This window comes from Heterocephalus glaber, unplaced genomic scaffold (assembly GCF_053883595.1).
Source record: "Heterocephalus glaber isolate CG9 unplaced genomic scaffold, H.glaber_assembly_v1.0 deba00001613, whole genome shotgun sequence".
NCBI lineage: Eukaryota > Metazoa > Chordata > Mammalia > Rodentia > Bathyergidae > Heterocephalus > Heterocephalus glaber.
Genome location: NW_028258384.1, coordinates 31,373,953 through 31,386,371, shown reverse-complemented (window position 1 = coordinate 31,386,371; position 12,419 = coordinate 31,373,953). Strand labels below are relative to the sequence as shown.

The 12,419-nt window shown below is 34.4% G+C and overlaps 1 protein-coding gene across 2 annotated transcripts in view; it reads right to left on the bottom strand.

Moving 5' to 3' along the window:
* The window catches only part of Il1rapl2 (interleukin 1 receptor accessory protein like 2), a 647,009-nt gene extending 635,086 nt beyond the window's left edge, over positions 1-11,923 (bottom strand). Inside the window, exon 1 of one of the 2 annotated variants that reach the window (XM_021241626.2) lies at positions 11,455-11,923. In XM_021241626.2, the coding sequence (XP_021097285.2) occupies positions 11,455-11,687 (233 nt within the window). In that variant the 5' untranslated portion in view covers positions 11,688-11,923. The remainder of the gene's footprint in view (positions 1-11,454) is intronic. The other variant, XM_087196707.1, reaches the window with a different exon arrangement.
* Between the last annotated feature and the right edge of the window lie 496 nt (positions 11,924-12,419).

Genomic DNA, 12,419 nt, shown 5'->3' with positions numbered 1-12,419 from the left:
AACATATTTTGTAAAAAGAAGGATTCATGTTAGCAAATTTAAAACCAAGTGCAAAGAAGGTGAGATCTCTTGCCCTAGAGTAAAGGAAAAGGATGTAAACATGAAACGTGGCCAAAAACCTTTCCTTATGGAGAGTGAGGAGAAAGGCATCAAGAAAGGATCAGAGTAACAAGACTAGAAAGTACAAAAATGCATATAGTATCTCTCTATACCCAAATAAATATGTATACTTTGCTATTAAAGAGTATGATCTAATGTGGAAATGAGTGTATGCAGGTCAGTGCCTAGGTTTTGCTTTAATGAGATCAAGGCCCACTAAATACCAATGAGCTATCTTGTTGAGATGGATGTTCTTCACTGTGATGAGAGAGTGAGGATCGCTCTGCGTGAGTCTCTATCCCTGAGAAAACTAGTGGGCGTGCATGTTCTTATTAACAATGCTGAGGTCAGACACATTGCTCTTCTTTAATAAGCATAGGTTCATAGAAGAGAAGTACTCCCTTTAAATATACATTTCCTGGGCCGGGGATTTAGCTCAGTGGTTTCACCGCATGCCTCACAAGCACAAGGACCCGAGTTCGATCCCCGGTACCAAAAAAAAAAAAGTAAATATACATTTCCTGCTTGGAAGCATCATCTGCCAGAAACATGTCTCATTATCTAATTTTAAGTTAAGGTATTCATGAGCTGTGTCTCTTTTCTAAGAATTGGTCAATGTCTTAAAATATCATGCTTCAAAAATATAACTGGAACTTCCATAAATTAAGGGTTATTATCAGGCTCACACTCAGAAAATAGGCCTTAATAAAACCAGGTTGCAGGCAAAATTACTTCCCTGTTTTTCCCTGGTCATAGCCACATTTTACTACTCCATTGTTCCATACTCTCTACTACTACATGATTTCTCTTTTTCTTTTATCACATACAACCTTCTTTCACATATAATGGAATATAAGACATTAAATTAGTATTTGTAGCTTTCCCTCTTTCCTTGCCCTCTAAACATAATGCTCTTTTCAGCTGCATGGGTCTTTCTAAATTCAGCAACATCTAAGGAGGCTCTTGGTACAGCATATCAGTTATGGGCATTTATGGTGCAGAATAAGAGTAATGGCCAGAAAGAGCTTACCAATTTCAAGGAGCAATGGTAATTTAACTATATTACATTTGAAAAGGGAACCAGAGCTATTTACAGTTAAAAAACAAATGAGGAAGATGAGAAAAGGAAGAAGGGAAAAATTTGCAGGGGATTAATTCCAGGCAGTTTTTAGTTGGGAATGAGAGTAAGGAGTGATGAAAGAGTTTATGAGATGCTACAGCATATAGGAGATTTGGGGAGTAAAAGTAACGTGAAAAGATTATTTTATGTCCTGTTGGGGGTTGCACATTGGCTCCCCCTTGAGGTTTTTTTCAAAGTAACTCAGTAAATGTTTAAATATTCAAGCATTTAAATATATACTTAGTTGGTATACTATGTTTCCTAGCATACAATTCTATGATGAACCACATGAGATCCAGTGTTTTGAGTTATGATTATTTACAATATGTAGACACGTCCTAATTCCCCATATAATCTGTTAGAAATAAGGAACTCTGGGTCTGGGATTTAGCTCAGTGGTTCCGGCGCCTTCCTCGCAAGTGCAAGTTCCTGAGTTCAATCCCCAGTACGAAAAGAAAGAAAGAAAGAAAGAACCCTATCATTTTCATTTGCTTTTTCAGTATCTTTCCCATAGGAGGTACTTAATAAATGTTCGTTTAATGAATAATTGATACTGAGACCTGAAATGATATTAGCTGAAAATCATCCATTTCATTAAAAATAAACACATGCAGGTAGGAATGAATGAACTTTCATTTCTGTTCCACTATGAAACATTTCAACTTCAAGGCAAAGGGAAAAAAGTAGTTTCATGCAATGAATTCTTGAGAAAAAGAACTCTATTTATGACATCTGATTATATTCATTGTATCACTTTGTCATAAGCTGATGTACACGTTTCTCTAATTGAGTCACTGTAAATCTTCTACTTCGAATGTTTGGGAGTCGAAGGAAACAGACAAAAAGAAAGAGCCTGTTAAGTATATACCTCCAGCAGAGTTCCTTCACCTTCTTCTTTAGTAAACACAGTATTTTCTTATGTTTGGAAGCTCAAAAGTTGATCATACTGGGTTTTAACTTTCTAATACAAGTAGTTTGCTTCTATGTTTGAAATTTCCTATTGTAATATGATCCTCATTTTTCATGAAATTAGAATATATATTTTACTGCACACTGTTATTGGTTTTAGTGAGTATAATTCTGTCTTTATCACCAGAAAATACTGTACAATAAGGAAACTAGAAACAGAACTTCAGAACTTATAGGCAGAAATTTGTCCTTTGTTATGATGCACAAATACAGACTACTACAAATAATAAGTAATAAATGAGAAGCCAGTAGAAAAAACTAATTATGTGTGTTTACATGCTCTAAAATCAGACAGACCTGAGCAAGTCTCAGTTATTAGCCATGTGTCATTGAGCAAATTTTTTAACTTCTATGAACATCAGTTTTAAAATGTTCTGGGGTTTTCTTTGTTACATTTTTATATTTTGGTATATGTTTGCAGTAACTAATGATAATATTCCTCATGGGGAGTTTGTACATGCACATAATACATCTCAACTCATTTTTACTCTCCTCCCCATACTCACTTTCTTGCCTCCCTTCATCTATTCATCCCCTTCTCTTTATAAAAGACCTATCTTCCTGTTTCCTATGATTTATCTCATATTTTTATCTTTGTTTATATTTTCATTTCTCATAGAAGAAAACCATGTAATATTTAAGCTTGTGTGTCTGATGTATTTCACTTACCATTATGGTCTCAAGGTGCACCCATATTTCTAAAAATGACTGAAATTTATCTTTCTTCATGGCAGAGTACTGCTCCATTGTGTATAAATACCACATTTTATATTCATTCACCTGTTTAATTTTTTTTTTTTTTGTACCTGGGATCAAACTTGGGTCTTTGAGCTTGTGAGGCAAGCGGCGGAATCACTGAGCTAAATCCCCGGCATATTCATTCACCTGTTGATGGACATATAGAGTACTACCAAGATTTAGTTATTTTGAATTGTGCTGTTTTAAATATGGGAATAAATATCAATCTCATATGTCTTTACCTCAGGAAGATACCTAAAGGAACAGAGCTGGAAGGAAAGGAATTTATATTTTTAGTTTTCTGAGGAATCTTCATATGGATTTCTATAGTGGTTGAACTAGTTTATATGTCCATCAACAATGTACAAGGCTTTCTTTTTCTCCATAGCCTTGCCAGTTTTTGTTACTATTTGATGTTCTGATGAAAGTCATTCTTTCTGGAGTAAGATGGAATCTCAGTGTTGTTTTAATTTGCATTTCTCTAATGGCAAGAGATATTGAACATGTTTTTCACTTATTTATTGTCCATTGGTACTCCTGAGAAGCGTCTATATTAGTGTTCCAGACCCAGCTATTCCCCTGCTGGGTATCTTCACAAAAGAATTAAAAGAATCATACCACAGCGATATATGTGCACCCATGTTTACAGCGGCACAGTTTGTAATAGCTAAAACTTGGAAACAGCCCAAGTGCCCATCAAATGGAAACTAGATAAAGAAGATGTGGTGTTTTTATAAAATGGAGTGCTACTCAGCCATAAAGAATGAGAAACTGGAGTCATTTATAGCTAAATGGACACATATTGAAGCCATACTCTTAAGTGAAATAAATAGGACACACGCGTAAATACTGAATAGCTTCTCTAGTATGAGAAACTGAAAGTGTAAATAAGGGGTTAAAATGATTAAAATGAATAATTGATAATTTGAAATAGGAAGAAAAGTCCAAAGGAGTAGGGGTGGTGGGAGGGGAAGGGGAAAGGAAAAAAGGGAAAGGAAAAATTATGAGAAAAGAAAAAAAATGGAAATGATATCTATGTAAATAGGGAAGGATGGAGGGGGTGAAGGGTCCACAGGTAATGGGGAAAAAATAGGAACCAAGATACATCATGTACAGGTACAAGCACCCAATGACAAATGTAAACATATTGTATAGCTAAAATGTATCGATATATTAGTGTCCCATTTTTACTGGAATTTTTATTTTGGAGGGATCTATGTGTTTTTTTTATTTCTTTGCATATTCTGGATATTCGTCCTCTGAGCAATAGCTGAAAAAAATTTTTTTCACATTCTGTAGGTTGTCTCTTCACTCTGTTGGTTGCTTGCTTTACTGTACAGAAGCTTTTTCATTTGCTATAATTCCATCTGTTTATTGTTTATGTTATTTCTTGTACAATTCGGGTTCTGTTTAGAAACTGCTTGCCTACACCTATGTCTGCAAGAGTTTTATTTATTTTATCTTCTACCACATTATGTGTTTCTATTTTAACATTTAGATCTTTGACACACTTAATTTTAGTTCAGTATATAGTAAGAGATATGGGTATATATTCAGTCTTCCACATGAGGATAGCCACTTTTCTCTTTTTTTTATCCTTTGGTATTGGGGATCGACTCAGGACCTTGCACTTGCCAGGCAGGTGCAGCACCTCTGAGCTACATCTCAGGCCTTTGGCTAGCCACTTTTCAAAGCATCATTTGTTAAAGAGGCTGTTGTTCTTCCAGCATACGTTTTTGGCCCCTTTGTCAAAGATCATATAGCTGAATGTGCCTGGAATTTTTTCTACATCCTCTATTGTGTTCTACTCAATCATATGTCTGGGGTTTTTTGTTGTTGTTTGGGTTTTTTTTTTGTTTTGTTTGCCAGTAGCATGGTATTTCTACTTATGCTAGTGTTGTAATGTAACAAAGTTCAGGATTGTGATGCTTTCTGCCTTGCTCTGGTTGCTCAGGATTGCTTTAGCTGTCCTAGGTCTCTTCTGGATTTTAGGATTATAATTTTAGATACATCTTTGGATACTTTTACTGGTTCTATGAAAAATGGTAGTGGTATTTTGATTGCAATTGTATTAAATCTGTATATCATTTTTGGAAGTATGGTGATTTCAATAATATTGGTTTTGCCTAATCAGGAACTGGAGATAATTTCCATTTTCAGATGTTCTCATTGAACCTTTTTTTTCATAGTACTGTAGTTTTCTTTCTTTCTTTTTTCTTTTTTTTTTTTTTTAGTACTTTAGTTTTCATTGTGCAAGTTTTTCACTTCCTTGGTTAGATTAATCCCTATGTATTTAATTTTTCTTAATGCTATTGTGAATGGTATTGTTTTCCTCACTTCTTTCTCAGTGAATTCATTATTTGTGTACAGCAATGCTATTGATTTTTGTGGGTTGATTTTGCATCCTGATATACTACTGAACTTGACTATTAATACTAGGACCCTATTGGTGGAATTATGTCATCTGCAAATAATGATAATTTCCCTTCTTCCTTCCTATGCATATCATTTTTCTTTCTTTTCTTGATTCTTCCAGTTAATGGTTCAGATACTACATTGAACAAGTGTGATAATAGTGGACATCCTTGTCTTATTCCTGAATTTAGAGGGAAATCTTTCACCTTTTCTTTGTTTAACTTGATGTTGGCAGTATACTTTTCATAAATGGATTCTACAAGATTGAGATAAGGTCCTCCTATGCCTATATTCTTCAGGGTTTTTATCATGAATGGGTGTTGGAAATGTTAAATGAGTTTTGCATCTCTTGAGATGATCGTATCATTTTATTCCTTGCTTCTCTTCATATGATGTATTATATTTATTGATTTGCAGGTGTTGAGCTATCACTACATCCCCAGCATGAAGGGCACTTGGTCATCATGTGTGATCTTTCTGATGACTTGTTGCATTCTGCTTGCCAATAACATGTTGAGGATTTTTATCTATGCTCATTAAGGAGATGGATCTGTAGGGGTTTTTTGGTTGGGTTCTTGTCTGGGTTTGGAATCAGGGTAACTATAGCTTCTAGAAATAATTTTGGAAGCATTCCTTCCCTTTCAAATTTATTAAAGAGTTTGAGGAGTACTGGCATTATGTCTTTCCAGAAGTTCTTGGAGAAGTCAGCAATGAATCCACTGGGTCTTGAGGTTTTCTTAGTTGGTAGGTTTTCTATTACTGTTTCAATTTCATTGTGGGTTATTGGATTATTCAAGGTTTTTATGCCTTCTGTGTTAACTTTGATTAATTCTTCTGTATCTAGGAATCTCTCTTTTTCTGGAATCATTAACTTATTGAAGTACAGATTCTGAAATTAATTACTAATAATAGTTTGGATTTCAGCAGTGTTCATTGTCATCTCTAATTCCATGGATTTGAGTCTTTCCCCTTTTTTGTAAGATTTTTAAAGATTTGCCTATTTTCTTTATTCTTTTTTAAAAAGAAGCTCTTCAATTCATTAATTCTTTGTATTCTTTTCTTATGCTTAATTTCATTAGTTTCTTTTCTGATCTTTATTATTTTATTCCTTGTAGTAGCTCTGGATTTTAATTATTGTTAGTACATCATTACATTATTTATTTGGGCTCACTCTTTTTTTCATGTGGGCATTCAGAGCTGTAACATCTGATCTATCTAGGAACTATAATTTCTTTCTTGATTTATTCTGTGATCCTTAAAGAGTGCAATGTTTAATTTCTATATGTTTGCACAATTACTGTGTTTTCTTTTACCATTGATTTCTAGTTTCATTGCAGTGTTATATGACAATATACATGGGATAAATTCAATTCTTTTCCATTTACCTAAGCATGCTTATGGGCTAACATGTGTATTTTGGAGAAAGTTCAATATACTGCTGAGAACAGTGTGTATTCTGATGTTGCTGGGTGGAACACTGTAGATATCTATTAAGATCATTTGTTTGAGTGTTTGATTCTTCTCTGATATTTCTGCATGATATTTTTTAATCTAGTTAGTCTATTTGTGACAGTGGGATATTGAGGTTTCCCACTGTAATTGTACTGATGTTTATCTGATTTCAGATGCAAGAATATGGGCATAGAATAGATGGATAGTTAGACTTAAACAGCGTGAATTTCATAAGAAATTATATATATGGGAGTGATTATAATGGCTGATCATTGAATTTTAATATGCTAGGTGGGAATAAACAAAAGTCAGTAAAAATTGTAGGATAATGAGCTGGAGGTCTGGGTGGGATCAACAGAGTATTAGATATAGGATATAAAAATAATGAGGTAGAAAATATAGGAGGTGGTGGCAAGAGAGTAGAATACATGAAGTGAGTTTATTGAGGGGATTTTTACAATATCCCACTCTCCAAAATGTTTCAGGTGACCTGCCATACTCACTATATTACTTACCTTTTTGGCCTCAAAAAAGATTTTGAGTTGGCTACCCATATAATAGGTTAAAACTTTAATTTTTAACAAAATAAACATAAAACAGAACATCACTGAAGTTCATATAATTATACAAGGGATAAAACTAAAAAGTATATACAAATATCAGTGTTAGCCAAATCATCAATGACAATTTGAAATCAATTATTGTATGACTATAAAATATAAACCATTAATTTTTATAAATCAAATAATATTGCTAACTGACTATAAATATCTGCTTCTCTCTAATAAACTGAATGGAGTTGAAATTGCACTGGAAATGTGCAACAGAATGCCTATATTTCTGAGTATTATATTGCCAATATACAGCAGTATAGTTAAATGTCTAAAATTGCAATATGTCTAATTCACTGTTATGAAATAAAAATAAAATAAATTGCTATTTATTTTCTACTTTAAGCTAGATATAATTTTATAAACAAGAATATTATCAAATTTTGGAAGTTAAAAATAATATTAGTCAAGTTAGATATGTGCTATTTTATGTATAATTGCTACCAAAAATAATGAAATCAGGGACTCTTGTTATTAACAGAAAATAAAAAGCACAACTAATTGTATTTAAGTTTAACATACAGAGACTAAAGTAGGTGTTGTTACTGTCTGAAGACTCTGTTCTACAGTCTTGACATTTTCTGAGGTCAGTTAATTCGGTAAGATCCATTTTTCTGACAAGAAACTATCTTCTCTCGTGAAAATTGCTACCCAGGTGACCGACTTGTTGGCACTTAACTTTTCAAGGATCAATAGTTAAGTTGGAATTGAATTACACGAAATGTTCAATGTCCTTGAAAATGTCTTGGCCTCATTGCAGAGGCAACTGATCTTAATATATTTGAATCTGTAACTAGTTCTTTGTATGTGGCCATGGTTTTTCCCAAAAGATACAGGTTTGTATAGATGCTTAATTATATTTAATTGTAATTTTTAATATCAAGGAATTCAACTCAAGATTATAGGACTAGAGGTATCTTCATCCATAGCTCAAGTTACCCCTTATTTCAAATTTTTGAGAGAGCAATATGTGGCATTTTGTCAAATAAGATTACTCTCATCAATTTTATCCTATTAAGTGCCTCTATTAAGAAGATTGAAGTGGAGAGGATGAGAATAGTATTTTTTGGATTTGTACTGCTTCTCAAAATATGACTCAGTCTTTCACTATGCTTCTGTTACTAGCCCATTAACATGCTAAGAAATTCAACTGATTCCTATTGACACTGGCCAAAATTCTTTTCAAAGAGGGGTGCAATTAGTCACTGAAAGATCAAAAAAATTAAATTTTCTATGATTCAAATGGGTGGAGAATATTACTAAATATTTCATATCTGTATTTTAAGCACAATTAAATCAGAATAATTTCTAATGAGGTCAATAAAGCATATAAAAATAATTCATGATGATCTTAAAATTATAATAAATTTGGGATTTTAGGTGAATATTGACCTTATCAATTTAAAAGCCCTTTTTAATTCATAAATGTCACTCTTGACAATTTTATAAAATCACCTATATGCACTGAACTTCTACCTTGGTGCCTATTTGAAGACAGTGTCTGCAACTAGATCAGAAAAAGTGCTCATTATTCAGTGTGAAATCTCAATTATGTGGACTAGAGTAGATTTCTGTGTCTCTGAGTTGACAAGATGGGTTGGTTCCTTTAAAACAGTGCTATGCAAACTTTGTTTTTTCCTTACCAAGACATAAAGCATTAGAATAAAAAGTTCCACCAACCCCAATCAGTTCCAATTGGTCCCTAAGACCTGCTGCATAAATAAAAGAAATTATCAGTTTTGCTTGAATCTAAGCTTCTACTTAGCAGAATTCATCCCTTTCTCTTCCACTGATCTACATGTGAGTTGAAAACTACTGACTCAAATGGTTATCTACAACAAATATAAACAAGGTCAACCTGATATAAACTTTAAAAAGAGGGCCACTTATAGAAGAGAATTTTAGGTACACTGGGAAGTGCCACTATCTCGAGAGTATTCTTTTACCATTTGGGGACCTGTGCATGAAACAGTGAAAGACTTTGTTTAAAAGCAAATAGTTTGTTAGCTAAGCATACCTAGAAGTAGCAACACTAGTAGCAATGAGCACACATAGCACTCAAATCTTGACTTCTACTAGCATTCTTTACTAAAAGGTATCAGGGATCTTTAAAAAAATAGCTGATTCTTAGTCTGGGCAGGAAATACATAAGATAAGCCTGAAGTATCTTTTTATAATGTAAATAAATGCTTAAAAAAACAACCTCAGCAAAATTTTCAATGTGTTAATAGCAAAGGCACCAATGAGACAACTGAAATCGCTTCCAGTGGACAAATGTGAAAAAATTTGAGCAAGAAAATATAGTAGTATTGCATTAAAACCCAATGTATATTGGGCCAGGGATTTAGTTCAGTGGTTCTGGTGTCTGCCTCGCAAGTGCAAGGACCTGAGTTCGATCCCCAGTACCAAAAAAAAAAAAAAAAACCAATGTATAATATAAATATCCTTGAGTTCATATGATATAAATGACTGAACAAATAAATAAGGGAGGAGAAGAGATCTATTTCCCCTGCAGAACTGTAAATCATTTATGTAGATATTTTGTCCTTAACAAGGTATAGCTTAACTACCCCTTCCATAAGCATGGACTGTGAATGATGGCTTTTTTCCCAAAGACTACTGTATGGAAAGGAAGGAATAAAGAACTTCATAGTGGAAAAAAGGCCATTGCTATCTCAAGAAAGGTGATCAAGGTCAACATCAACAGTAATAAGATATATTGATCTTATTATAAACTTAGCACTTGTGGATGTTAGTAGGATAATGCTTTGCAAATAAACTTTAAATTTGTGAAAACAGCAAACAGAAAAGCAGATAGAGGTAGACAAGTAGAGGGAATGAGCAGGGAAAGTGTACCGACATCCTGCATCCTGAAAAATATAGTATCAATCACTAAAACCGAATTACACTTCTCAATTTTGCCAAGAGCTACCCAAGTAAAATAATACATTGCTTATCACTGAGGGTATAATGAGAATGATTGTTGCTTTTGCCAAGATCCTGGCTATTTTGCCTACCTCAAACAGAAACTAAACTCATCATTTGCTCTCCCAGTTCTCATCCCCCCACCAAAAGGTATCAAGAAGTTTTTGTATTTATATATCACCTGTTCTCCTGGCCTTTAGAACAATGAGGCCTCACCAGGGAGTCCCAAGTGCTTTTGATGAAGAAGGGACATAGCTTTGGCCTCAAGGTCCACAAGAGACAAAAATAGGGGGATTTTGTATTTCCAAGAAGCTAAAATCAAATAGTAGAATGCAGGTCCCTGGTGAGCCAGATCAGAGACTCTCAAAATGGTAGAATTGAAAGGTGATTTAAAGGTCATGTCAGCTAGCTACTTCAATGCTTAATCTAGTCTCTGTCTGAGTATTTGAGATGCTAGATCCTAAGTCCTACCATTGAGATGAAGTTGGAAGAAAGGGCATATTGTGGTATTCCTAAGAATAAAACAGATTGCTTTTCATTGTAAACTTCTTACAAGCAAAAATTATGTCTGTGGTATCTTCCCAGTATAGTATCCAGAAATTAAGGATAACTGAGTCTATGGAGTTTTTTGTTGAATAAATAGACACAGTCAAAACAAAATCACACTGCAAATTCTACGAAGGATATTATCAGTAGCTCCTTTGTAAAGAGGTACCCAGCAGGATTCAAAACTGCTTTCCATCAACAAAAAAGGTGAGATCTTATTCTGAATGATACTTAAGGTCATTTTCATGACTAGATGTCAAGATTATTAAGCCAATTGACTTTCTGAAAAAGTAATTGTTAATATAAGACCCAGAGGCAGGAGTGAAGTTGAGAAAGAAATGAGTAACAAATTTTTCTAAATTAAATGAGTGGATAGTAATCAGAAGTCCTAATTTATGATACTCTGACAACAATTTTCTAAGTAGTCCAATACATGATGAGAATTAAATTTTTTGAACCTCTGTATGCACTGAAACCTTTGAAGAGCATATTCACTGTATAATGTGAGGCACAACATCCCTGTTTTGATCAAAAAACTACTAGTCATGTGATTGAACAATATTTTCACACAACATTTACCTTAAAACACAAGTGTAGAATCCACTGTCTTGTGCTTCGGCTGAGTGAAACCATATTGAATCTTCTGCTTTGCTCATCCTGGCCTCTGAAAAGATGATGGGCTCTTCCAAATCACCTTTGTTTTTGTACCACATAAGCCTGAGCCCAGTGCTCTGGGCCATGCTATAGTTGGTACGAATGTAACTGTAGAAAAGAGCACATTTCACTCGGACTGGTTCACCTGCCAAAGCCATGTATGTCTTGAGATCCACTGACCAGTCAATACAGCCATCCACTGGAAAAACAACAGAAAAAATGAAGCATGAGATTCAGTGAGCACTGTTGATAATAGTAGTGAGAACAGCAATGGTTGGTAACACGTACTGAGGACTTTCTGTGAGCCAGGTACTAAGTCAAGTGCTTTACGTATCAGTGACCCTATGACATAGACCTATATCTCTCTAAGACTTTAGCAAGCAGAGACCCTACTCTATCTCTGTGTTTTCAGGTCATTCTCCAATTCTCTGCAATAGCCTTCAGCTGGGAGTACACCAGATCTTCCAAGGAGCTTACAGCATACATGTCTTATAGAACTGTCCCAAGGACCCATGTCCAAGTTCCAATTCCAGCAAAGTGGCCTGGTAAAAAAATTACTTCTGCCAGGGATTTAGCTCAGTGGTTCTGCCGTCTGCCCTCACAAGTGCAAGGTCCAGAGTTCAATCCCTGGTACCAAAAAAAAAAAAAAAAAAGAATTGCTTCTGCTAGTCATGCAGTATTTCCTTCATAGGATCATATAAAATTGAATGAATGCTAGAATGAATGGATGTGTTGGTTTTAGATGACTCAAACTGTTATAAGGGAGGAGCCCCTCAAAACAAATATCTCCAAGAGACCACTGTACAGTGGAGGAATGGGCCTAAAATAAACATTCCTCGTGTTCTTATTTTACAGATGAGAACACTGAGACTCAGAGAAGTCAAATGACC